Here is a 23,467-nt window from a genome sequence, read left to right as displayed (position 1 = left end):
ACCACACAGTCACAACAATGTGAGCTGCTTCACTTCATTCTGATGAGAGTCGTGTTTGCTCTCCAGACCTTTCAGTCCACCTTCTGGCCCTGAAACACTGCAGGCAAGTGCGTTTCCTTTTTGTGTGAAAAAAACACGATCATTTCTGCTAAGACCATGGTGGGGGCCGAGATCGCGTGGATGGCCAGAGGATTTGGAGGCAATCCTATAGTCTGTAGTAGAACGTCACTACATCTGCACCCACGTGCTGAGACCCAGGCAGAGCCAGCTGTCGTGGTTTAACCCCAGCCAGCAACTAAACACCACGCAGCCGCTCACTCACTCCCCCCCACCCAGTGGGATGGGGGAGAAAATCGGGAAAAGAAGCAAAACCCGTGGGTTGAGATAAGAACGGTTTAATAGAACAGAAAAAGAAGAAACTAATAATGATAATGATAACACTAATAAAATAACAACAGAAATAATGAAAGGATTGGAATGTACAAGTGATGCGCAGTGCAATTGCTCACCACCCGCCGACCGACACCCAGCTAGTCCCCCAGCCCCCTTCCCAGTTCCTATACTAGATGGGACGTCCCGTGGTACGGAATACACCCTTGGCCAGTTTGGGTCAGCTGCCCTGGCTGTGTCCTGTGCCGACTTCTTGTGCCCCTCCAGCTTTCTCGCTGGCTGGGCAGGAGAAGCTGAAAAATCCTTGACTTTAGACTGAACACTACTGAGCAACAACTGAAAACATCAGTGTTATCAACATTCTTCGCATACTGAACTCAAAACACAGCACTGTACCAGCTACTAGGAAGACAGTTAACTCTATCCCAGCTGAAACCAGGACACCAGCGCTGCACAGCGTCAAAGCTGATAGCAGAGAATATTTCCCCATAAGACAGCCCTTAGCAGAGGAGCGCCAGCAGCCTGTTTTGGAGAGGGTTTTTTGCACCATTTCAGGGTGCCAGCCCAGCTCTGGTGCAGACATGGGCTCCCACGGGGATCGCAGAGACACGCAGGTCAAGTCAGAAATGCCACCGGGTGTTCCTTGGGGACGGGAACCCCAGCGCCCGCCATCCCGTTTCTCACCGATACGTGGGGCATTGGCTTCTCTTCGGAAATTTCTGCCTGAGGGTTAAAAACTAGGTTTCAAAGATACCAAAGAGAGGCCCTAGGGTGTGTGCTAGAGCATCGATTGTTTAGTGCTTACGTTTTTAATACAAATACCGGCACATCAGAGTGGTGCTTCTGCTTCATACAACCGCCACCTCAAAACCTCTGAAAGCGTACATCAGTTCTTCTCTCCTGCATAGAGACATTTGCAACAACTGGGAAACAAAGTATAAATTATCGCTTCATTTGGAGGTGGAAAACTGCAATTTCAAGTTGATGTTTTTCTTGGAAGAAGAACATACCTCCATATTAAAACCACATTACATCGCACTGCTCACACTTTACTCACAAATAAACCAGAAAATGACATCTCTCTGAATTTTACTAAGTCTTGGGTATTTAGTAACACTGGTTATGGGTTTCCCTTCTCACAAAGGAGGAAGTTAACCAGGATCTGTCTCAGTGTATTGGTCTCCCACCCACCTCACCCCTCAATTTGCTGCTTTTGCAGGAATTCAGTTCTCAGCCCTCTCACTTTCTCACGGGCGGGACATGGGAGGCAAAGTCCCAAAGGGTGCTGTAGACTGCAAAGATGTGTCCTTAACTGTCGCACAGGTCATCACTCACAACCGTGGTCATTCACAGGAAAGGCCTTTTTAGGCTTTTTTTACAAACTAGTGACTGGCTACAAGCTGCTAAACCCAAATATTTTAATAATTTCTTGTACTTCCAAATTTTGGCTTGAAGTCCATGCTTGTACATCTAAACTTTTTTCTTCCATTTCTAAACTCTAGATTTTAATGCCCTGCAATCAGTTGCACCTATGCTTCTTTAAGGAAGACAGGAAAAGCTATAACCTCTCTTGTAAATGGCCTGAATGGAAAAATAATCTCTAAGCTTTAAGAAAATGAGCAATTGGCCAACCCTTACCCAAATCCAACGGCCCTTTGCCCACCATTCACAGACCAGACCAGGCCACTGTGAAGGCAAGAAGCAAAGCACAGTCAGGGAAAGGATTGAACTATTTGGGTGAGCCATCACCTTCTATCTTGCCGAGACGAAGGGGCCAAGCACAACTTTGGAGGAAATATCTGTCGTGGGTTTTGGGTTTTTTTTCTCTCTATACTTACTGTAACTTGTGTCCTTTGTTGGCCAGACCAGTGCAACTCCCCAACCTGGAGAGGCAAAGGTGCGTATTTCAAAAGTGAGCGCTCGTTTCTCTTCTGGCGTTCTCCTTCTCAGTGCCGCCCCCGGTGCCCCTACGCGTGCGTTTCTTCGGGAAGAATACCTTCCCCCCGATGTCCAGCCCCGCTCCCCCGTTTTCTGGGACGGAGCTAGCCCTCGGGTCAGCCGTCGGCCGCGCGTTGTCGGTGGGCCACGCGCTCCTTTCTGCCTTCTGCTCCTCTGAGCGTTTGGCTGCAGACACCGTGCCAGGTTGCTTTTTCCCTTCCAGGGTTGCCCGGGGACTGTTACCCTGCAAACTGTAGAGCCGTGTAGAGATGCCGGCTCGCACACGGGAAGGGATCAAGCAGCATTTAGCACTCTCTTTACAGATTTCTCAATTAGAGAACTGTCAACTACTCAACTATCTCCACACAGCATTGCATTCTGCCATATAAACAGACCCTGAAGTGATCTGCCATTCTGTGTAGAGCAGAAGGAGGTAATAATAAATGAAAAGATGTCAAAACCCCTCCACCGTTTTAATAACCTCTAGGCCTGGATTACAGCCCATCGGCCGTATCTGTTTTCATACCTATTATGTCGTGTCATCAGCCACATGTATTGCTAATGCTCTATTTTCCTGTGCATTGGGAAATTAATTTTGCAAGGTATGTTGTGCACGCTTAGCCTCTTCCAGTTTTGTGATAAATAGCCGCTAATATTATTTACCTTGTTTCTTTAATTTATTTGAAAATGTAGGCTAATTCAAAACTGGTGGACCAGGAGAAAACTACGACAGGAGTATGGCACACAGAGAAAAACAAGCTTCCCACAGTGGGAAAAGGACTACAATCTGCAACCTATGAATGCTTATGGGCTCTTTGATGAATACCTAGAAATGAGTATGATGCTGACCTTTGTTTTCCGTCTTTTCGCTAGATTTTAATGTTATTGCTTTTTTGGTGATGTGGGCCGGTGTACTCTTTTAATTATTGGTGTATGAAGCTAAAGAGGCTGCAAAATGGTTTTCATTCTCACAGGTCAGGTGAGGAATGGGAGGGAGTTTGTAAGAACCAAACCAAAGCAATGTAGCTAACCACGCTGCTGCCCGTTTGCTAACCTCGCATTTGTGAAACACTTCTCATTCTGGCTTTCTGTGGGGAAGGTCGTTTTCCAAACCAAAGCCCACTTCTTCACCCCCGTACACTTCTGAAGAACTTTGCTGTTATTTCCTAAAGGAAGTTCTCTTGGGCTTTTGTTTTTAAACTGTGTGGTACAGACCTGCCCGCTTGTTTATGTTTAAAATTCACCATCGTTTACTACCTCATGTTTACAAAGGAGCTTGCTGCCAAAAGGCATTGCTTTATCCAGAGGAGAGGGCAAGATAACTGCTCAAAGAAATGTTAAAGAACAAGAAACATTGCCCTATGTGACCGAACTGCATGTGTCATGATTGTTTTTTTCTTTTCTCCCTCACACAATTCTTTTCAAATTAATGGGAAATTTGGCAGTCTGAAAACCTGCCTCTAGAAACTTACACAAAGTTTCAAACTGCTGCCCATCTGTACTATAAAAAGGAATGTACTCAGCCTTAATCTTTGCAGGTATTGAGAGATCCTAGTTGATGCTAGAGTAAAAATGTCCCTTTCTAAAAGCACGGTTTGTCCACCTCCAAACTTCACTCTGGTTTACAAAATCTAGATGTTGATGCCTATCCCAGGGACAGATGTGCATTTGTTCTTGTTATCCTTGCTCTGAACTTTTGGCAAGGAATTGCTGTACAATAATAAGAATGCATAATAAGAAGTGTTTATGTATTTATGCATAACATTTGTATGCATGCATGTATTTGTCTTAGACCTTGTGATTAGATCTTAACTGTGATCTTTCCTTTTTTTTTCCTAGTTCTTCAGTTTGGGTTCACAACCATTTTTGTGGCAGCTTTTCCACTGGCACCGCTTCTGGCCTTACTTAACAATATTATTGAAATTCGGCTTGATGCGTACAAATTTGTTACCCAGTGGAGAAGACCTTTAGCTTCAAGAGCCAAAGATATAGGTGAGCTCTTTGTATGTGTGTTTGTATGTGTGTGTGTTATTTTTAAGGCAAAGCATTGACCACTTCAAGTAAGAGCAGATTAAGGTATTTTCAGTCGTCTTCCCTATTAACAGCACACAATTCGGTTGTTCCAAAAAACTTCATGTATCTGATGACAATCTACTTATGCAACTGATTGTCTATATCGCAAAATGTCTTTTAATGATTCTCTGGGTGACTTAACAGGCAAGGTGTTTTAATGAAGTGATCAGTGTTCTCTGCAGGTTTTTCCTTGTGGCAGACGCACTGTGTGAACACGTGCCACTGCTCAGTTTGAACATAACAACCAGACAGAGCAGCTGAAACGTGAAAGTCAAGTTAAAGCATCCACCATCCTGTAAGAGACCTGTGTGTTTTATATTTACCTGGCCAAAACCAAGCTCCGCTGTGACTCAGGGGTATGCCCACCAGGTCCCCGTTGGGTCAGACAGGCTGGGTGTAGATCCCAAGAGACGACTTGCTCTCAGAGAGGCACGCCTGCGTTGCTAAACACGGGGTTCACGTAACTTTGAGGTCAGCCAGCCACACACAACTGCAAGGGCTCTCTGAACATATTTTAACTATAAATCTCTTCTGTCCTTGCAATGTGCAAAAGCAGGACACCTTCAGGAAGGACTCTGTAAAACAAAGTCATCTGCCCAACGCTGAATCCCGGGTGTCTTTGGAGGGGTAAATAGGATACCTTGCTGCCCATCTGCATTGCAAAAACCAGTAGCCCACACCATGAAATAGCAGAAGCCCAGGCTTTGTGCTCTCATAATTTTCTACTACGTATCTAAAGTCTGTGTCTGCATAAAGCTTTGTATGTGAGCGGCGTGGAGCTTGTACGTTAGGTACAAGCCTGGACACAGTATACGCTGCAGACTTAATTCTTGAAAAAACAGTTATATAAGGTAAATAATAAAAACACAGGAAAATAGATTTTTTTTTTTTTTCCCCAGGCTGTTTCAGGTGTAATATCTCAAAATAAGTTGCATTCACCCCCTATTCAGCAAAGTTTTCAGGCACAGCTTGGTGCCTCATTAAAATCAACGGGTATGTCTAACCCTCCTTTGGTGTGGTTCTCAGCGATGGTCCTCACGACCAGAGCTGCTGCGTGCCTGTACCACCAGATCTCTCAGACGGTTGAGGATGGGCCAAAAAGCCCAGGTTATGCCTAAGGACTGTGTGCCGTTGTATAGCATTAGCACGCCATGAAGATTTTGATGCCGATAAGTACGTGCTGACCAGCTGCGCACGAGTTACGCAGAAGGCCCCGTGACAAGCAGATCGTGGATTGCGTATATTCCTGGCTGCCCTGGCAGACCCCTCTCAAAGGCTGGATAGCCATCGCCATAAGCAGGGAGGCTTACAGCCTTTCTTAAAACTGCCCACATAGTTATGTGGCTCGATGGAGCCAAGGCCTCCATGAGCATTTTTGCAGCTTCCTTGAGACTATTTGCAGGATAAACAAAATTCCCACCCAGTAGGATCAGAAATCTGGTCTGCTGAGGTCCTTCTGTTCAATAAGAACATTTATTTTTACTCAGTGACTCTCGGGTAGAAACTACATCAAAAGACCTTGGGTGGTGGGGACAACTGCTTTAGAGCATGCAGTATCTCAGGCATTTTGGTTCTTGTTTTTCCTGGAGCTAACACACTCTCCTTGTTGAACAGGAATCTGGTACGGGATCCTGGAAGGCATTGGAATTCTTTCTGTTATCACAAATGCATTTGTTATAGCTGTGACATCGGATTTCATCCCTCGCCTTGTTTATGCTTACAAATATGGACCGTGTGCTGGCCAAGGAGAAGCTGGACAAAAGTAAGCTTTTCTTTGGGAAAACAGATGTGCATGAAAATCACTTACTACTTGAATAGATACAGCAGTACTGTCAGTGTATGTTCTGATTCTACTAACCCAAATTTATTGTTTTTGCTTAGGTAACAGATATTAGCCATAGATACTGATTGCATATTCACAGAATGGGTTGCTGAGTGACTATAATTTATGATGTTAATTCAAGGAAAACACAGCAGAGCTGTTACAGAGATTTGGTGTGTGTAACAGTATGCTGCAAAGCTGCACTTCCCAGCTGGTGCACATTGGTATAACCCTCTTTTCATTCTGAAGCAATGCTGATATTTATCAGTTACGGATGTAATGAGCATTTTAAACTTACTCACTAGGCTTTTTTTCCTGATGTAGTATTCAGCATGTATTGCTCAAAAAAAATAGCGTCTAACCAGAAGAAGCAATTCCCAACTAATAAATCAAGATACACTTACAGAGCAAAGTAATTTGTTTTTCTTCTAAAACTAGAGTCCGTAGATTAAATCTTTCAGGAGACATTTGTGAACTGAATCCCTGCTGCCTAAGTGGATTTTCTTTCAGTGTTGTTAAACACTGAGTTTTTTATTAGCATGTACACGCTACCAGCAATTATGAGCATAGCTGCTGCATGGCACCTTGTAAAATCTAGGTTGTTGGACTCAGGGAAGGTCATTGAATCCAGCTGAACACCAGTAGACACATTTTGCAAATGGTCTCCTAGCAGCTCCATTAGCAAGAACCCTACCATTCAAAGAAGCTCAAGTTAAACAGCAGGCAGTGACAGAGAGCTTACATTCTGCTATTAGACATATGGCAGACAGACTGATTTTTATTGCCTGCTACAGAAAGCGAGTTCTTCTGTTGCTGCTTTTTTTGCCGTCTTTTGGATGTCAATACTGTTTAATCATGCTGACGGAAGAAGGGCAGCTGGTGTGGCAGCTCCTGATTAGCAGCGCTGCTAACTTGCTGTCCTGCGAGGAGTTTGGCATTTTAGTCAGTGCCAGGGGAAATGTTCCATTTATTTTCATGAAGAGTTAAAGTCCCTTCACGGGGAAAGTGTTTGGTCTGGTGCCAGTCGTTCCTGAGCATGTGCCTCTGCTTGTGCCATTATGAAGATCCGTAAGACATTGAGGCACTGTCAGCAACTTTCCTTGCTACTGATTTTCTCAGGACCACTGTGCATGAAAAACCAATACCTTTAGAAATCTTATTTTTATGAAGACTCAAATATGACTCCCTGGCTTTGACACGAGTTCTGCATGGGGGAAGTAGCTTGGCTCACAGAGGAAGCTCTTATCTTTTCACAAACCTCTTGTACAGTGTTTTCACACTTCTGCTGCTTTTCTGAGTGAATTTCTAGGTGAAACCATCAGATAGTAACCCTTTGAAGGAGCCAGCTTGGATAAAAACTATTTATGTCAGCGTTCTGGATATTGTTATTAATAAGTACTGTTACAAAAGCAGGAAGCTATTCAAAAATCCACAGGAATGTTGAATTTTCTCAAATCAAGGAGTCAAGAACATCTGCTATTGAATAACTTAAATGAGAGGTGCTTTTTTCTTTCAAAAAACATCTATAGGTATTAGATCCATATGACACCCAGTGATACTAGAAAAATATTGTAATTAAATTAAGTTCCAAATCCAATCAGTATGGAGATTTCGAGACAAATGGTGTTTAAATGTAATCTCTCAAGGACTATAAAATCCATAGTTTAGAAAAAAACCAACCAACCTTTATGGTGCATTATACTCTGCACCAAGCTGAGCAGCGTGCCTAGACTTACCTGTGCTTAGGCAGTGCAGAATGAACAGCACAATACCCACGCCATATCTCTCCTCAGCTTTATTAACACCAGACTTGAGTGTCTGACTTCTAGTGACTCCCACAGCCCTTCTTCTGGCAACGTATGCTCTCCTGCTCGGTGTTCTTTAAACTCTGCCTGACCCTTCCAGTGCTCAGCCACCCTGGGATCTTTTAGTACTGAGTTCCTCTGATTAACTGGACGTTTTGTAAAAAGCTGTTTTAAGTGCATTATCTTTCCATCTGATTTCATGTCCCTTTGTGCTAGTACCATGAAGGTAACAGTGGAAATATTCTGATTATCTTCCTAGTGCTACTCATTATTTTCTCTGCCTCTACTGTGTCACCTTTTAGGTGACTTTTCTTTTCGAAAGTAACCAGTCCCAGTCTTCACCATTTCTTCTCCCATAGAAATCTACCATTGCTTCACTTTTATTGTCCACCTGACCTACTTGAGCATTTCTTTTATATTGCCTTAACATCCCTTTCAAATAGTAATAAGCATCACAGTTATACTGTGGATTTCATGAAACCCAGAGAACATCCTCCTGGGTACAACAGTTAATGGAAAAACCTTGCTGTGTCCTGACTACAGGATTTTTTCCCCTCTAGGTGTATGGTTGGCTATGTTAATGCCAGTTTATCAGTATTTCTGGTGTCTGACTTTGAAAACCGTTCAGAGCCAACATCAAATGGAAGTGAATTCTCTGGTTCACCATTAAAATATTGCAGGTAAGTATCTGATCAAAATACCTCTCTGCTTTAAGACATTGCAAGGGAGAAGCATCATGATAAATTTGGGGTTGGAACTAATTTTCAGAACTTAAAAAACAGTAACGGAGAGAATTAACTGTGCTGTTCAGGGACATGCTAATGGTACTGCTTGGCTCTTACCTGCATGATTCCTTCCTTAGATACAGGAGAAGCTGAAAAGTGGATATCTGGCAGGTGTTCCTAACGCAGGATTTCTGTGGTGTCATGGCTTGAATCAGACACAACCATCATGGAGAAATATGGTGTCAAAGGGCCAATAATAGGTGACGGATTACTTAGGTACCAGTGAGATGAAACTATAACCAGATTATATCATAGCACATGCACAAGGAAGACAAGGTTGCACAGATGTGACCACACTGAGTTATTTCACAGGTCTGCCAGGCGTAAACAGGGTCTGTCCTAAGCTACCTTTACGAAACCTCAAATCCAGCACTTCCTAACTGTTGCATGGTTAATATGTTTATGCCATTGCTTACAGGTGTAATTATTAGTAATAATCACATACTTGTGGTTTGAGTCAAAATAAAATGAGCAGTTAATTATCTGCTCGTCTTTGTCCTCAGCCAACCGATTGGAGAAATAGCAGTCCGAGGCTAGTCTGTAATGACAGATTTGCACCTGATTGATTTTAATGGTCCAAAGAATCAAGGGATCTACATAAAGATCTTAAATGGGGTCCCCACCAAAAATACCAAACAACAAATACAGCTACCACTTTTTTATTGCAACATCGGTTTACAAGCATGAGTCCTGGTAGCTGCAGATACACTTAGTCCCAGTATTTTTCACCATGAAGAATTAAAATAGCCTTTCATGAGTGCCTAGAGAACAAAGGATACTCTGTAATACAGCAAAAGCCAGTGATACTTTGTGATATTGTGACATTTTTATTAATAATAATAAGTTTGAGTGGTATAGCATAATGAATTGGGGGGGGGGGCATTAATGCTTTTGTTTAACTAACTGATATTTAAGACTGTTGCAACTTATTTGGCAGAAAGAACATCCCAATGTTGAATCCATAGATAACATTTTCTGTGGAGCAGAACCACTTTGAGAATACTCCATTCCACACTGTTTGCCATAGTACCGTTTAATAATGTTTTGTAACTGATCATTCCCTTCCCCCTCTTCAATTTCTTCCTTCCCCAACTTCAAGCATGAGGTTGCTGCTACTTAAAGCCGATGGGGCAAATCCCATCAATAAAAAAAATTGTCCTCTCAATAGCCCATAAACAGAACACTATTAAAATTGGTGCCATAAATCTCCAGAAGATAAATCTGTTCTTTTGGGGGACGCTGAATTGTTATGTGTATCTACCCCTGAAAGAAAATACATGTCTTCCTTTCTTTAGCTGAGTTTATCAGCTACTCAATCCACCTGAATTCTGCTAAAACATCAATTATTTTAATTGCACTTCAAGCTAGATATTGATAGTGAGGTAAGGAAATATTATGTTCTACTGTGCAATAGTGTTGGCATTTTTCCAGGAAGGCAAGTCTGTCTGAACAAAAACCAGTGGCCATATTCAGTCAACTTCTGCTCGTCTGGAACCCAGATAGTGCCCTGCTATTCTGGTTGTTTATAAAAGGTTTCCCCATTTCTTCATGTGTAGCGCTTGGTTCTTAGCAAGCACAAAAAGGAGACACTCCACTGACTTGGGACTTGGTCCAGGGGCTTCTGTTTTCAGGATGCTTAGGATATTGTAAAACATCCTAAACCGTGAAGTCAGAATGCTGCTTGCAGAAGGGAAGATCGTCTGTTTTAAGAACTTGCACTAGAGGTACTGCAATTTAAGAGAGGTTTGTTGCTAAGATGTCAAGACACAGTTTATTCATTTTGTGTAGCATTCGAAGAAGGTGAACCTTTAGGGAGAAATACAGATTATCGTAGGAGATGAAATAACTGTTTATTTCTTTTGCTTATCTGAGTTTTCTTTAGTTTCTTAAAACTAACTTAGAGATCAAGCTTAAGTATATTATTTACTCTGGTATTTTCAATATTTTTTATAATAAGCTTTCTGGCCCGTCTAGGACACAGATTAAGGAGAAAACAATTTTTACACTGCTTTTAAATTAAGTTTCTGCAATGGTATTTTGGAATTAACATACTGCTAGTAGAAATGGATTCCAGAATGTGTGACTTAAACAGATTCATGATTTGTTAATGTAATTTTGGAGTCTTCCTGGATCCAGCTTTCCTAATAGATATCTCTAGTTACATTATTGAGACCTAAAGTCTTTAAAGAAACTTTCTGTGAGACAAGACTCTAGATCCCTTTCTTACACAGTCCTTGCCCTGTTGATATACCAAGAGGTGCAGTTCTGGCTCCACTGAAGTCAGGATGAATCATGCTTTACACCAGGGATGGCCAACTAATTGACCAAGGGCAAGGTGGAGCCCATGAGGCAGTTCTATCTGGATTTTGGGAGGGCTGTCAGGCTGCCAAAACTGGGGACGTTTATGGTTTTAAAATGAACTTGTAGTGGGAAGACAGTGGCCCTCGAAAGAGCCGAGCATCCCACCCTGCTCCGTGTTGTGAGGAGGTGCCTGCGAGGCACACGTTGCGCTGCCAAGGGAGATGCTGTAGGGTCAAACCGCCGGTGCTGAGCACCCAACGTCCTCTGTATTTGCTTCGGCAGTTTTATACAGGCACTGGCCTGGTCCCTTGCACTGAATTTCCATCAGCAGCTGGAACATGAAGCGCACTCCTGGAGTGCATCTCACCGTCAGGTTTCATCTGAAAGTAAACCCATTTGGGTGAACCGAAGCGTGGCAAGCGGAGGTGATCAGGACGCTTGCTTCGAAAGCACGCACCTGATCCGAAATAAAACACCAGTGCAGGCCCAGCCAAAGAAGCAAGCCGTGTTGCGGTAACTTGTACAGTCTGAACCGAGATCGTTTTGGTGCAGAAAATGCAATGACCGAGGGCAGCTGGGGTTTGGTTTTGCCTTCCTCGCAGGCAGCAGGGCAGGAGCTTGCTAACTACCGTACTCTGCTTGTCTTTCAGGTACAGGGACTACCGAGACCCTCCTCACTCCCCAGTGCCCTACGGTTACACGCTGCAGTTCTGGCATGTCTTAGCAGCGCGGTTGGCTTTCATTATTGTATTTGAGGTCAGTGACCATTCAGGTGGCAAAACAAAACCAACAAAATTAAACAAATTTCCCTTTGAAACTTTTTCATTGAGCTGATCTCCGATGGCCACTGTTGAGCTCTTTGTGTTAGTTTCTGCTATTTATATTGTGCTTTGTATTCTCAGATCTGGTTTCTGAACAGTCACAGGTATTTAGGTTCTAACAAAAAGGGGAATGCAGCACTTTGAAAACTGTAACAGTGACTTGCAAACAGGGGAAATAAATGAAGCTTTTATTTACATTCTGAAGTCTGGCATTCATAACGTGTCTAGGGTGGGAAGCCGTATACTGACTAGTGTGTGAGGATGGGGTGAAGGAACATGAGAAGAAAAGATGAAATCTGAGTAACTGAAAAATGAAGATAGTCAAGTTACAGTATTTACACATCTAGCTTTTTTCTCTGGTTTTTTTAATACTATTCATTTCCCCAGAATGATTAGCATCACAAAGATGATGGCAATGAAAAGGATTCAATACCTTTGCCAATGTTCATAATATTAGTACTTACTCAGTATCTCAGTATCTCAGAAATCTTTAAGACAAACCAGAGAAGATAATACCAACTTCCCGTGACTGGTATTCCCATGCTGGTTTTGAAAAAGAGAGGGAGGAATGTAGATAAATAGGATGACATCATTTACAAAACAAAATGCAGCTCTTAAGGCCTGAATTCCAGGTACCTGAATATCCCTGCCAGAAACCAGGGGCTCAGCATCACTCCAGCACAAGCAGTTTGAAATGCCTTTTACGCTGTGAAGAAGCCAAACAGGGAACAAACAATTTTTGAAAACTCTTTACTTAACCCTCTGCTCTGAAATCATAGCAACAGGGCATCCAACACAGGTATGGAAGCTGTAATCACCATAAATTGTTGGCATAATGTTCATGAGCACATAATGCATCTGTGACTCACATTACTGTGTGAATTCGTTCTGAACTGAGCTTTCGAAGCACCTCTTTGGATCGCAGAACAGAAGCATTTGAATTAGAGGAAAGGTGAAGGAGAAACATCTTCTAGATTATTTCTTGCATAGGGATGTCTTGGTGGCTCAGCAGAAGCCCAAGGTCTGCAGTGAATTCCCCCCGATTGTCACCGTCAGCCCTTCCCAGACGAAGGGGGAGCAGGTTGGGCTCTCTCCTTCCTCTACACTGGCCTAACTCATCAGGGGTTGGTCCTAAGGCGATTGGCTCTTCCATCATCTCTGCCACACTCAGGGAAACATTAAGGGAAAGAAAGAAAGAAAGATTTGATAGAGGCCTGCTGGGCTCGATCTCTTCTTTGCTTCTTGAGCTGTCGGTACTGAGAGCCAGGGTATCAGTCTCCAAAAAGGACTACAAGAATGGCCTTGGCAGGTCAGCCTAAGCAGTTTTAAGATTGAAGAGAGTCTGGCTTCTTGATACGCAGTTGGCATAAAGGCAGGACGGCGTAAGGGCAAAGATAACTGAGGCAAGAAAAATCAGCCCTGCTCAAATCTCAGTGCCCAGCCAAATTTGCGACTTGCTGCGGAATAGCCTTTTGCGTCTCCCCAGTGCTTGCACAAGAGATTTGACTTTGCTTTGCCCCAGCCAAAGCCACAGGCTGGCTCATAGCTGTCTCCCTCAACAGGGGCCATTCGGTTTATTGGCACGGCAAACTGTTTCCTTAACTACATCTATGAAACCAAAAAGGTAATTGCAGCAGAAACCCTGACTGTCTTTCTCTGTGGAAAACACTAATGGGTGTATTGTGATTGCTACAGCAATTACAGTAAAAGATTGCGCTAAGAGAGAAGTGATTCAAGGTAGGTTTTTTCATAAATTAAGTAACTACCTAAGCTCAAACACCTTTTTTGTACTATGGGTGTGGCTATTTTAGCTACCTTGACCTCCCTCAAAACCAAACAAAAGTATTTCCTATCACTGCAAAAGCAATTATTCGTCCAGGCTAAAACAACAGGAGTTTTTTTTTCCTTTTTTAGGTTTGGCAAAAAACCAGCAATTAAACTATTGCGGGTTTATTTCTCATGAGGGAAGAATACATGGGAAAACATATTACATTCTCTTTTCAGTGGCTTTCAAAGGAAGGGTTCTACTTGGAGAAGAAGAAATACCTTTATTTCTCCAATCTAGAATGAGCGTCCTTTCTGAGATGGAGGATTTTTCTGTTCCTCTGCTCCTCCTCTCAAGTGGAGGGAGTAAATCTCCAAGAAGCATCTTTCATCAAACAAAAAAGGACACTCAAGCAACCTTCCCCCATCACACTCAAGCTTTGCTGTGGCATGCCTAAAACATGAGGGACGAAGCATCAGCTACCTTGTATTTAATTGTGATGTTTAATAAATGGGAGTATGTCTTTGGATGAGAGACAAGGTACAAGAAAAAATGTTTTGTTTTGCATAGGTAATTCATTGGTTCCGATACTGGTGCAAGGGTTTTCTGGCAACAGGAAAGCATTATATCATTTGATCCTCCTCTTCCTGCAGAGCAATCCACTAATACCAGGCCCTGCCCAAACAACCTCACAGCAAATCATGACCTCAGGGGTTTGAATACACAGGTCATACAGCAGTTTTGAGGCCTTGTTTGAACCTAGGTGCTCATAACCTTTGCTGCGATCCATACTCCACCGACTTTGGCTGGAGTTTTTGTGGGGAAAAAACTTCATGGTTTGGTTCTTCAAATTTAGTAATGGATTCAGTTCTATCACAGCATCTTTTTGTGAATTGGAAGGAGAGGGTTTTCAGAAGATATGGAAAGCATTTGTTTTCTTCCTAAGATTTCAATTTTTCATCCCTTTTTTGTTTTCACAGCACCTTGTCTTTTGCATAAAGCACCTGATTTCCTACTTAATCCCAGATCTCCCGAAAGATCTGAGGGATCGGATGAGGAGAGAAAAGTACCTGATTCAGGAAATGATGTACGAAGCTGAACTAGAACGTCTGCAGAAAGAACGGAAGGAAAGGAAGAAGAACGGAAAATCTTATCACAATGAGTGGCCATGATGCGGTGAGGAAGAAACTGCTTAAAAGAAGATAGGAATTCTGTTTATAAAAATTTCCTGGTTTTCTACAGTGGAGAGTGCACTGAAAGGAGTAGTCTGTCAATGTTGTGTGCACTTAGCACGTGTGCACTCACGTTTAATAGGGTGCATATTGTCATGAGCCTTTCGAAATTAGAGGTCTTGCAAGGCTTAGTCTTCTCCAGAGCTAATGTCAGCACGAGCAGATCAGACCAATGCTTAAGTCTCTGCACTCTTTCCGGGAAGCGCCCAGGCCCTGACTTCCATTCAAGGCCCTGAACTTCAAAGCAGTCATATATCTTACAGTGCTTTACAGAACTCGGTGATCTTATGGCTCGTTCTCACGACCAAGTTGCTGCTTCATAACCAGTGACTGCACGTTGGCAACACGGCCGTACTTGTCCACGTGTGTGGCCGTCACCTGCAGCACATGCATGGCAACGTTGCCCTCTTCCACAGTGGACTAAGCTGTGTTAGCTTGCATTTACCATGAGTTAAGCTCACGTATGTGGACCATTTCCATTACTCCAACAATATGGAAGTATTTTTTAGGAGGAGATGCTTGATCATGAGTCTAATCAACTGGTCTAACAATTTAGGTGCTGATAGATAGACAAGCATCTAAATGTGGCCAGAGGTATCTAACTGTAGGGTCATTTATTTGGAAATGATACTGTGAAAAGCTGGTAATACGTTTTAAAGATTTGAACAGTGCCTTTTCAGCTATAGGACTGTCTGGTCTCTGAAGGAAATAAATCAAGCTAGGGTATCTTGCCCAGAACTGCCCGTGTATTTGTACTGCAAGATCACACTGAGGCCTCGTCAGGAATTAGGGTGTATGATACACATAACAGAAGACAGACTGTGTCTTAAAGATCTATCTGCATAAGTAAAACAACCAACAGATGAACAAGGTCAGCAGACCGAAAGAACACCATCATCCAGAATCTCTACATTTGTAACATTTTCTTTATTCATCCTTCCGTTATCTATGAAGGGGTGGAGGGGAAAAATAAAACAGACTGTAGTATGAAATAGCTTGAAGCAGAGCAATTCCACACAGGCTGCAGAATTAGACTGGGGTAAAATGAGCCACTGTCTATATCCTTTTGCAAATTCTTGAGCATTAAGAAATTAAAAATTTCCCAAATCATTAACCCAAAATAGTGGAGTTGTAGGTCTGAAGACTGCAGAAGTGTTGGATGAGGCTCTACCACCTCTTGCCTAAAAGTGATAACACTGCAATTTTTGCAGAACGTGCAGTGGCATAATCAGCCACAACATGAAGGAGGACGTTCAAAAGCCAAGACTGTACGAAGCCGAGCAGAAGCAAGCCTATGTCCTGGTGAGGATACAGCTAGATACAAAATACTGGAGCTGATCCATTTGCTTAGCCCCTTTCCAAATAACTGGAGCTCCATAAAAATTATAGTTTTCTCAGAAATCTTAAGGAATTGTGACCTTGTTAGTTTGCAGATATTTAAGAGGGAGGAAAATTCAGCAAGGTGTTTCTACAAGTTCTCCTGGAAATCATTCGATAGAAGGGCTAGAATTTGCCCTTCTGGACAGACCACACAAGGCGAGACCCTACGGACGGATGCCTCAAGCTCCACAAGACATCAGGACCACTTGCACCAAGACCCCATATTGCCATATTAGATCTATTAACTTCCTTCCACTGCTAGGGAGAACTGTGCTATTTCCAAGCGGGCAGGGAAGGCTTTAATGAAAGGTACTATGGCTCGAGGAAGGAGAAGGGTGGAAGAAAATGTATGCACCCTCATCTCTAGCCACTGCCTGCCTACACTTTGCTTCCTCGCAGCAAGGAACCTCCTCCGGTAGTGACCCATGATCCTATGTGAAGAGGATAAATGGCACAGCAGTTTCCATTTATCAGGTGCTCCTGGCCCAAGCCTGAAGGTCCCGTGAGGCATCAAAAGCAATGAAGAAATTTCAGGAATAATCTGTTCTCGGTTGACTTGGTGCCAGACTGAGCGGGGAGCCCGACAGGTGGTTGTGGGGTGTATTCCTGCCTGGTGAAGAAGTGAACTTGTTCATCTTTGCTTCAGCTTAAGCAGCCGTGGACACATCCCATGTGGGCAGTGGAGAAGTGGGGATATTTCTGTCTGTAAATAGGGGTGGGGATTAGACAACGTCATCCTCCGGTACGCACGTGCCAGATGGGTTCGTATTTACCATCCACCACAGACGTGTGTGTACTGCACTTGCAGTCTGGGGACCCTTGGGCAGGATCGCTGTGCAAAATCACATTCAGACCAAATTCACATGAGCAATTGGATTAGTTTGCATACCCTCTGTTTAATATCTAAAACAACAGATGACAAGAGCTTAGAAACTGTTTGCTAAGTAGTAAAGCGAGACGTGAGTCATGCATAAAATCAGTGTCACCCATATGAGTGTGAACCTTTGCAAACTCCTGCAGTAAGATATAGCTTTGTCAATGTAGATCTCAATAACTTCCGAGAACTGAACTGAAACCTCGTAGAATATAAACTGACTTCCACTCCAGAGGAACCACCGCAATATAATGTGCCAAAACAAATAAAGTGCAGCAGAAATACAATAGATAGTAATTGCTTTTGAGACTAGTTTTCGACATAGCTACATTATGATGAATTTTCATGACCATACGTTGCTGGAAGTTGTGTCCTGTTCTGCTCTAAATGAGAACACGAGTTGGCTGCTTACCAAGCTTGTGCTGAGCGCTGTGCTGAAAGGGGCTCTGACCTGCCGGGCAGATCCCGAGTACATTTCTGTCACTTGATATTGACCAGTCAACCCACCGAGGTTTCTGTGCTGCTGGTCTGCTGAATAGATTTCCCTTGAGTCCTTCAGAGCTATCTAGCAGAACACTCAGGAAAGATGACCCCTTTTTATTTACTTCATTAATTTGGAAAATGTACCACAAATAAGAGGCTAATAATAATAAATGGAATTTTAATCATCTCTAGATAGCAAATTTATGCCGTTCCCTTCTTTCTGATCTGATGATGGGTTTTGTTTAAACCTCCAGGTGACCGTCCTATATGTTGTTTACTTATTCCAGCTCCACAAGAGCACTACCTTCAAGGGAATGAGAAAAAATGCAACCTCAATGCATGCCACAGACATTTTACATAGCAAGCAGGACAGCACACATCAAAGGATTTACTGTGAAATCATCTTGCAATCAGCATAGGATTGATCTCCATAGACCACTCTTGACAGCAAGCATGTACTTCATGAGCAGTTACATGCCAGTTTTTAAAACCAAGGAAAAAAAATTGTATATTGGGACCGTTTTTCAGCCTGTTTGCTACGTTTTTTGCATTCTGTCCCATGCTGGTTTTACAGATCTTAGACTAAAAAATGTAAATGAACAACCTGGATACTTTGACAAAAGAAAAATCCTAGGTATAGAACATCGTCTGCGTTCGAGCCACCAAATACTACAACAGAAACCGTGTTTACAGATCACTTCTTTTTTATTTTAAATCTTTCTGAGAGGTGTTATGTTATTTACCATATATATTATATATATATATAAAGTATATAGAGAGATTGTTTATTTGTAAATAGAAAAATCCTATGGAGAAGAATGTCAAGTTTTCACACTTTAAAAAAAATCATCAACATAAAGCCATGTTTAATGCTTGTATAATGTGACGCAATAAACTTTAAAATAAATTATGCATATGAAATATTTGCTGCTTAGCATTCATGAGTTATTTTCTGTTTACCTGATTTGTTCAGCAAGCAAACAGAGCAGTCAGGTGGAAGCAAATTTAAATGCAGGTGAAAAAAGGGCCAAAATCTGTCACTGCTTTCTCTCCTTTGTGTATTCACATAGTCAAATATTGTTCCTGTTGTGGTTTGAGTTCTTTTTCTAATGTTCCTACTTGTTTTGTCTCTTGACCCTGCCAGATGCTGCAGGTAATTTGGACAGTGTGGAGTGCTCCCACTCCCATGGAATTAATCAGTTTTGAGCATCCTGCACTTCTTTGTTCTGTGAGCTTTTAGCTGGGAGAGATGAAGGATCAGGGTGCAGGAGTGTGATGGAGACACCAGGAATTATCCTGCTGCTTTTACACAGACAAGGCCCGGTTTGAGAGTCCAACTAGCAGAGGACAGAATGTGACCCCAGAGAAAATGTTATTCAAAATTAATCAATTGCTTTAATTAGTGATGCCAATTAAAACAAGAAGCATATAGAAAAAAGTGAAGCAGAAAGAGTCACTTTGTAGCTCTGCAGCAATTGTGGGAGGTTAGTTAGCAAGAAATGGGGTAGTTGCGGGGGTCATCTGCAAAGCTTAAGAATGTTTGTCTCTAGACCGCTTACAGCAAGATATTCTCCCCAGCGAAAACTCATCTTGATGTGATTGTGGACCAATAGATATCACCTAGCCCAAACTTTCACTTCAAATTAGAGTTAAATGACTGCTCAGTGCTTGTATAGTGACTTCAAGCAGTAAGTGAAGGTAAGTTGGTCATTTACGTGTTTTCTCTGTTTTAAACAACTATGTGAATTCAAAGCACTGAGAAAAAAACTCCGTGGTGATACATTTTTTCACCATGATAACTGGGAAGATTAGTCTTCCCTCCGCGTACAAAACAGGTGGAAGTCACAGATCATCCAAGACAGTTTAAGGCAGTATCAATTACAGCGCAAACAGTGATCTCAGCATAAAGTGGTGCAACGAAGGCCACGCTGATGCTGTTTAACACAGCGGTGATCAGTCACCCTCCCAAAAAGCACCTTCAGATGGGAGTTCATCATTTGTGCTGGGAGGGCTGTAGCCATACCAGCAGGCTGACAGGTCAAGGGCTTGCTATAGGCTTCTGTTCTCTCTGCCCACAGCTTTCTCTGTGCCATAAAGCACAGGTACACAGAGGCACACCAGTCCATTTCAGCACTCTGCAGCAGCGTGGAGATATTTACCCTTTTTCAGATCTGTGGGCTGAAAGTACTGGCTAAGTACAAATTATTACATCCCAAGGCTCGAGAACTATTCCGTACCACAAAATGCAGTATCTGTTTCTGGTTCATGAAGACAAGGCACAAGGCTGAATGAGCTGCACTTATCTTCTGAGACTTGAGAAGCACAGCCAGCTCATTCAGTCAGTGGCCTGGTTGTCTCAGAGGGACTAGGATAGTCCCAGAACAGAGACCCCTGTCCTGAATCCCAGAAGACTTTATTCAGGTTGCTATTGTTTGTCTCAGATCTTAGATACAAGGACACAAGACACAACTCATGGGATCTATCCCACTCACTCACAGCCCTTCCACACAGTGGCTTTAGGCACTTACCTGGTCACAGAGCTGCAGCAGCGGAATAGGAGACAAGGGGCTGGCCCTCAACTCTGCATCGGATCACGCAAACCAGCGCTTCGGGAGGCCAAGGGGAAACCTGTCTCCATCACGGAGTTTTGCCCTGGGTTAGCTGATGGAGACAGGCCCCTGGTGACAACCCCTTCGGTGTCTGTCTGGCCTGTACTCCTCTAGTAGAGGTCTGCTCCTTGGAGCCCGTTTTTTCTTCCTAATGTTTTCTGACCCTGTCAGTTCATCTTATGCAGTCGATCATCAAGTGCCCTCTGCTACAGGGGCACGGAATAAATTGATTTAGATGCTGAAGGGCCCTAGTCAAGTTAGATAAACTAGCACTGTGTCATGTTCCAAGTTACAGCAGCTCAGCACCTGGCACAAATGCAGCATAGCTTTTGGAAAGCATTTAAGACATGCAATCAGTTTTTCATTTGATTTTCAAGCATGACTGCTTTATAAGCTTCACAGCTCAACGTTCCTGCAGTGGCTTTTATTTTCCAACTTGCTGCTTGCTTTATTTCCAACTCTGCTGCCATAGAGGAGTTTTAAACACCCATGTATAGCCACAGCAAAAAGTCTGCAGTACAAAACCAACACACCGGGTCAGAGTCTGTTCCCAGCTGTACCAGAAAGCACCCAGGAGAAGGAAGCAATGGGGGTTTTCACCCTCCCAAACCACCAGTACAGTGCTTGGTCTGGAGCAGATGTGCTGTTCAGCTTCTCTTGGCAGCCCAGCCAGAGGATAAGCCACCTCATGCCCTGCAGCCCTGGAGAATCCTTCACCAAACGACATCCTCTGCGATCCCTTCCCCGTCCAGGGGGACTGCGCAGCGGACTCTGCCTGCCTGCCTGCCAAAAGACACGATGTCCTCTTGCCTGATCTGGACCGACCTTGAACGTGTATCCCCAGAGTGTCAGCAGGGACTGGATGAACACAAATGGCTACATGAGGTTTCAGCTCACAGCTCCGCAGATAACAGCAGTGGCAGCTGCAGGTGCAGCCTTCCCTCTTGTCGAGCACAGCACCGAGGGCCCTCTTCTTGCATTAACATCTCTGCTGCACTATGCCCAGCCCAGTGCAAGAGCAGTCCTAGGCCAGCACACTGGGCATGAGGTAGAAGACTGCTGTGGTTCTGCTATATGGCATTAAATAAAAAGCCCAAATAGCTCATTTCCTTCATGAGGACCAGCTCTGTAAGGGCAAGACAGGGCAAAAGAGGGAGACGGGGAGTGAAGGGAAGGATATTACTGACTCTTGCCTCTACCCATCACCAAAGACACTGTTGAAGCTTCCAGCAGTGAGCACAGAGGAGGAGATGCAGGTAACCAGGGAACAAGTGGCTTAATAAAACCAAACACATATGACAACAACAGCAAAATAAATATGCTCTCAGGATCAGTTCTACAAGGGAACCAGATGGCACTGAATACACCTCCTGTACTAAAAGAAGACCCGCTGTTTCTTGCAATCTGATAATCTCAGCCCTAATCTTTTCATACTTTCAATGCCTTAAAAGAAAAAAGAAAAAAAAACAAACCAGAAAAACAGCCATGTCTGGGGGAACAGTGCTCTTACCAAATAAAAAAATTACTCTGAGAGTGAACCAAGATTAAAAGCAGATATTTTCCAGGAAGCTCAAGAATAGCAGGCAAATATTTCACATAGAAACATTGCCTTAAGGCCTGTCACCAAGATCCAGAGTGAGAGAGAGAGAGTGAGGAAGTGCAAGAAAAACCTGATTCTTTTCCTGACTGATGTCAAGGTCGTGCAAGGGTGACAGTGCCACGAAGCTCAGCAGACACCTGCCCGTGACCCCAGCAGGGCTGGGAACTGACCCAGCACAGGGATGTCAACAGTGCTTTACATGAACAAAACTGTCCTGTGGGCTGACGGTGCCCCATGTCATATGTGAGGGCCATTGACTTTGTTCTTATTGCTTGCAATATGCATTTCAATGGGGCTGAAAGCAGGGTTGTCAGTTCCTTCGGCTGCCACGGTAAATGGTTTCCAGTTCAACACTTCCACTTTCTCTGGCTAAAAAACAAAAGACAAAAGCCGTGCTGTGAAGTGGAAGAAATAGTCTTCCTCTCTTTGACCTGCATGCAAGCAGAGTCAGGCTTGACATACAGGATGCCTTGCAGGAAAACACATGTTGGTTGCTGACAGAGCACAAATAGTTATTCATTGCAGTAGCTGGTATTTTTCTAGGGGCATGGAAAGTTTGTTATTGCATAAGGTACTAGTTGTGTAAAATGTTCTTGTCACATAAAATGTTCTTGTCCTGCAAAGTGTCTGAAGTATTTTTGGGTGTGCAAAGTTCTAATTGCTGTTTTCATGTCTAGCGATCTGTCACCACCAGGTCCTTGAGCTATTGACTCCCAACCCCTGGTCCTTACCCCATCTTTGACATGAAGAGCAGATTAACATGCATCATGGCTTTGATGTTCCAGTGCTGTTAAACATAATGATACGTTGAGCTCTTCATGGACAGGAAGTTGCTCAGTTCCCCCTGATTTTTTTTTAAATTGACTTTCTGCATTATTTGTGGTGCCAGCCACTTGTTATCCAGCTCCTAGCTGTACAACCAGGCAGACACTTGTTTCTGACTCAGGGCATAAAATAGTATGGCCATGGACATTAGCTTCCATGTGGGTGGTTTGGTTTTCAAAAGACTTCAGGGATTAAATTCCCAGATAGTGAAAACAGATGTTGGCCCATTAAAGACAGTGTATGACAATAAGCGGACTCCAGTCCTGACATGGGCAAACAGCATTACGATAGTATTGTAAAAATCCTTTTCTCTCCCTGGTGTTCCTATCTAGAAGCTGAAATACCTGAGATCATACTAAAAGCAGTTGTCATCATGGAGGAAAAACATTTTGCAAACTGGACCATCTCAAAGATATGCTGCTGTACTGCAGCACTCAAAAAGCACTGAACAAAGCTGAGCTTGAATGTTCAGCATCCTGATGATACTGTTTGAAAAGTGATCTATAGTTTATTTAAAAAAAAAAAAACACACCAAATTTCCCCTATGTTCTCCCTTCTAAGGGATGTTATTACCCAAAAAAGTCTCCCCTTTTCTTATATCTTAGGGAGGGAGCTAGGAAACAGATACACTGACTAGAAATATTTTCTCTTAAACGGTAACCAAAGTTGCAAAAAAAAATCCAGACTTTAGAGAACACATGTTTACAAACAAAGGAAGCTTTGCTGAGTCCAAAGTGTGCCTTGGGCCAGCTTCCAAGAGGCTA

General features: G+C 43.1%; 2 protein-coding genes across 7 annotated transcripts in view; one reads left to right on the top strand and one right to left on the bottom strand.

Annotated features, from left to right (window-relative positions):
• The window catches only part of ANO4 (anoctamin 4), a 198,084-nt gene extending 179,718 nt beyond the window's left edge, over positions 1 to 18,366 (top strand). For 4 of the 6 annotated variants that reach the window (XM_052774476.1, XM_052774480.1, XM_052774481.1 and 1 more), the window contains 6 exons: positions 3,022 to 3,164; positions 4,168 to 4,320; positions 6,016 to 6,163; positions 8,589 to 8,708; positions 11,765 to 11,870; positions 14,681 to 18,366. In XM_052774476.1, coding sequence (XP_052630436.1) covers positions 3,022 to 3,164; positions 4,168 to 4,320; positions 6,016 to 6,163; positions 8,589 to 8,708; positions 11,765 to 11,870; positions 14,681 to 14,872 — 862 coding nt within the window. In that variant the 3' untranslated portion in view covers positions 14,873 to 18,366. The remainder of the gene's footprint in view (positions 1 to 3,021; positions 3,165 to 4,167; positions 4,321 to 6,015; positions 6,164 to 8,588; positions 8,709 to 11,764; positions 11,871 to 14,680) is intronic. The other 2 variants (XM_052774479.1, XM_052774477.1) reach the window with 2 other exon arrangements.
• SLC5A8 (solute carrier family 5 member 8) overlaps positions 18,356 to 23,467 on the bottom strand; it is a 29,242-nt gene continuing 24,130 nt past the window's right edge. The window contains exon 15 of the mRNA XM_052774482.1: positions 18,356 to 22,247. Within this exon, the coding sequence (XP_052630442.1) occupies positions 22,116 to 22,247 (132 nt within the window). The 3' untranslated portion in view covers positions 18,356 to 22,115. The remainder of the gene's footprint in view (positions 22,248 to 23,467) is intronic.

This window comes from Harpia harpyja, chromosome 23 (assembly GCF_026419915.1).
Source record: "Harpia harpyja isolate bHarHar1 chromosome 23, bHarHar1 primary haplotype, whole genome shotgun sequence".
NCBI classification, from domain to species: domain Eukaryota; kingdom Metazoa; phylum Chordata; class Aves; order Accipitriformes; family Accipitridae; genus Harpia; species Harpia harpyja.
This window is presented reverse-complemented; position numbering and strand designations above follow the sequence as displayed.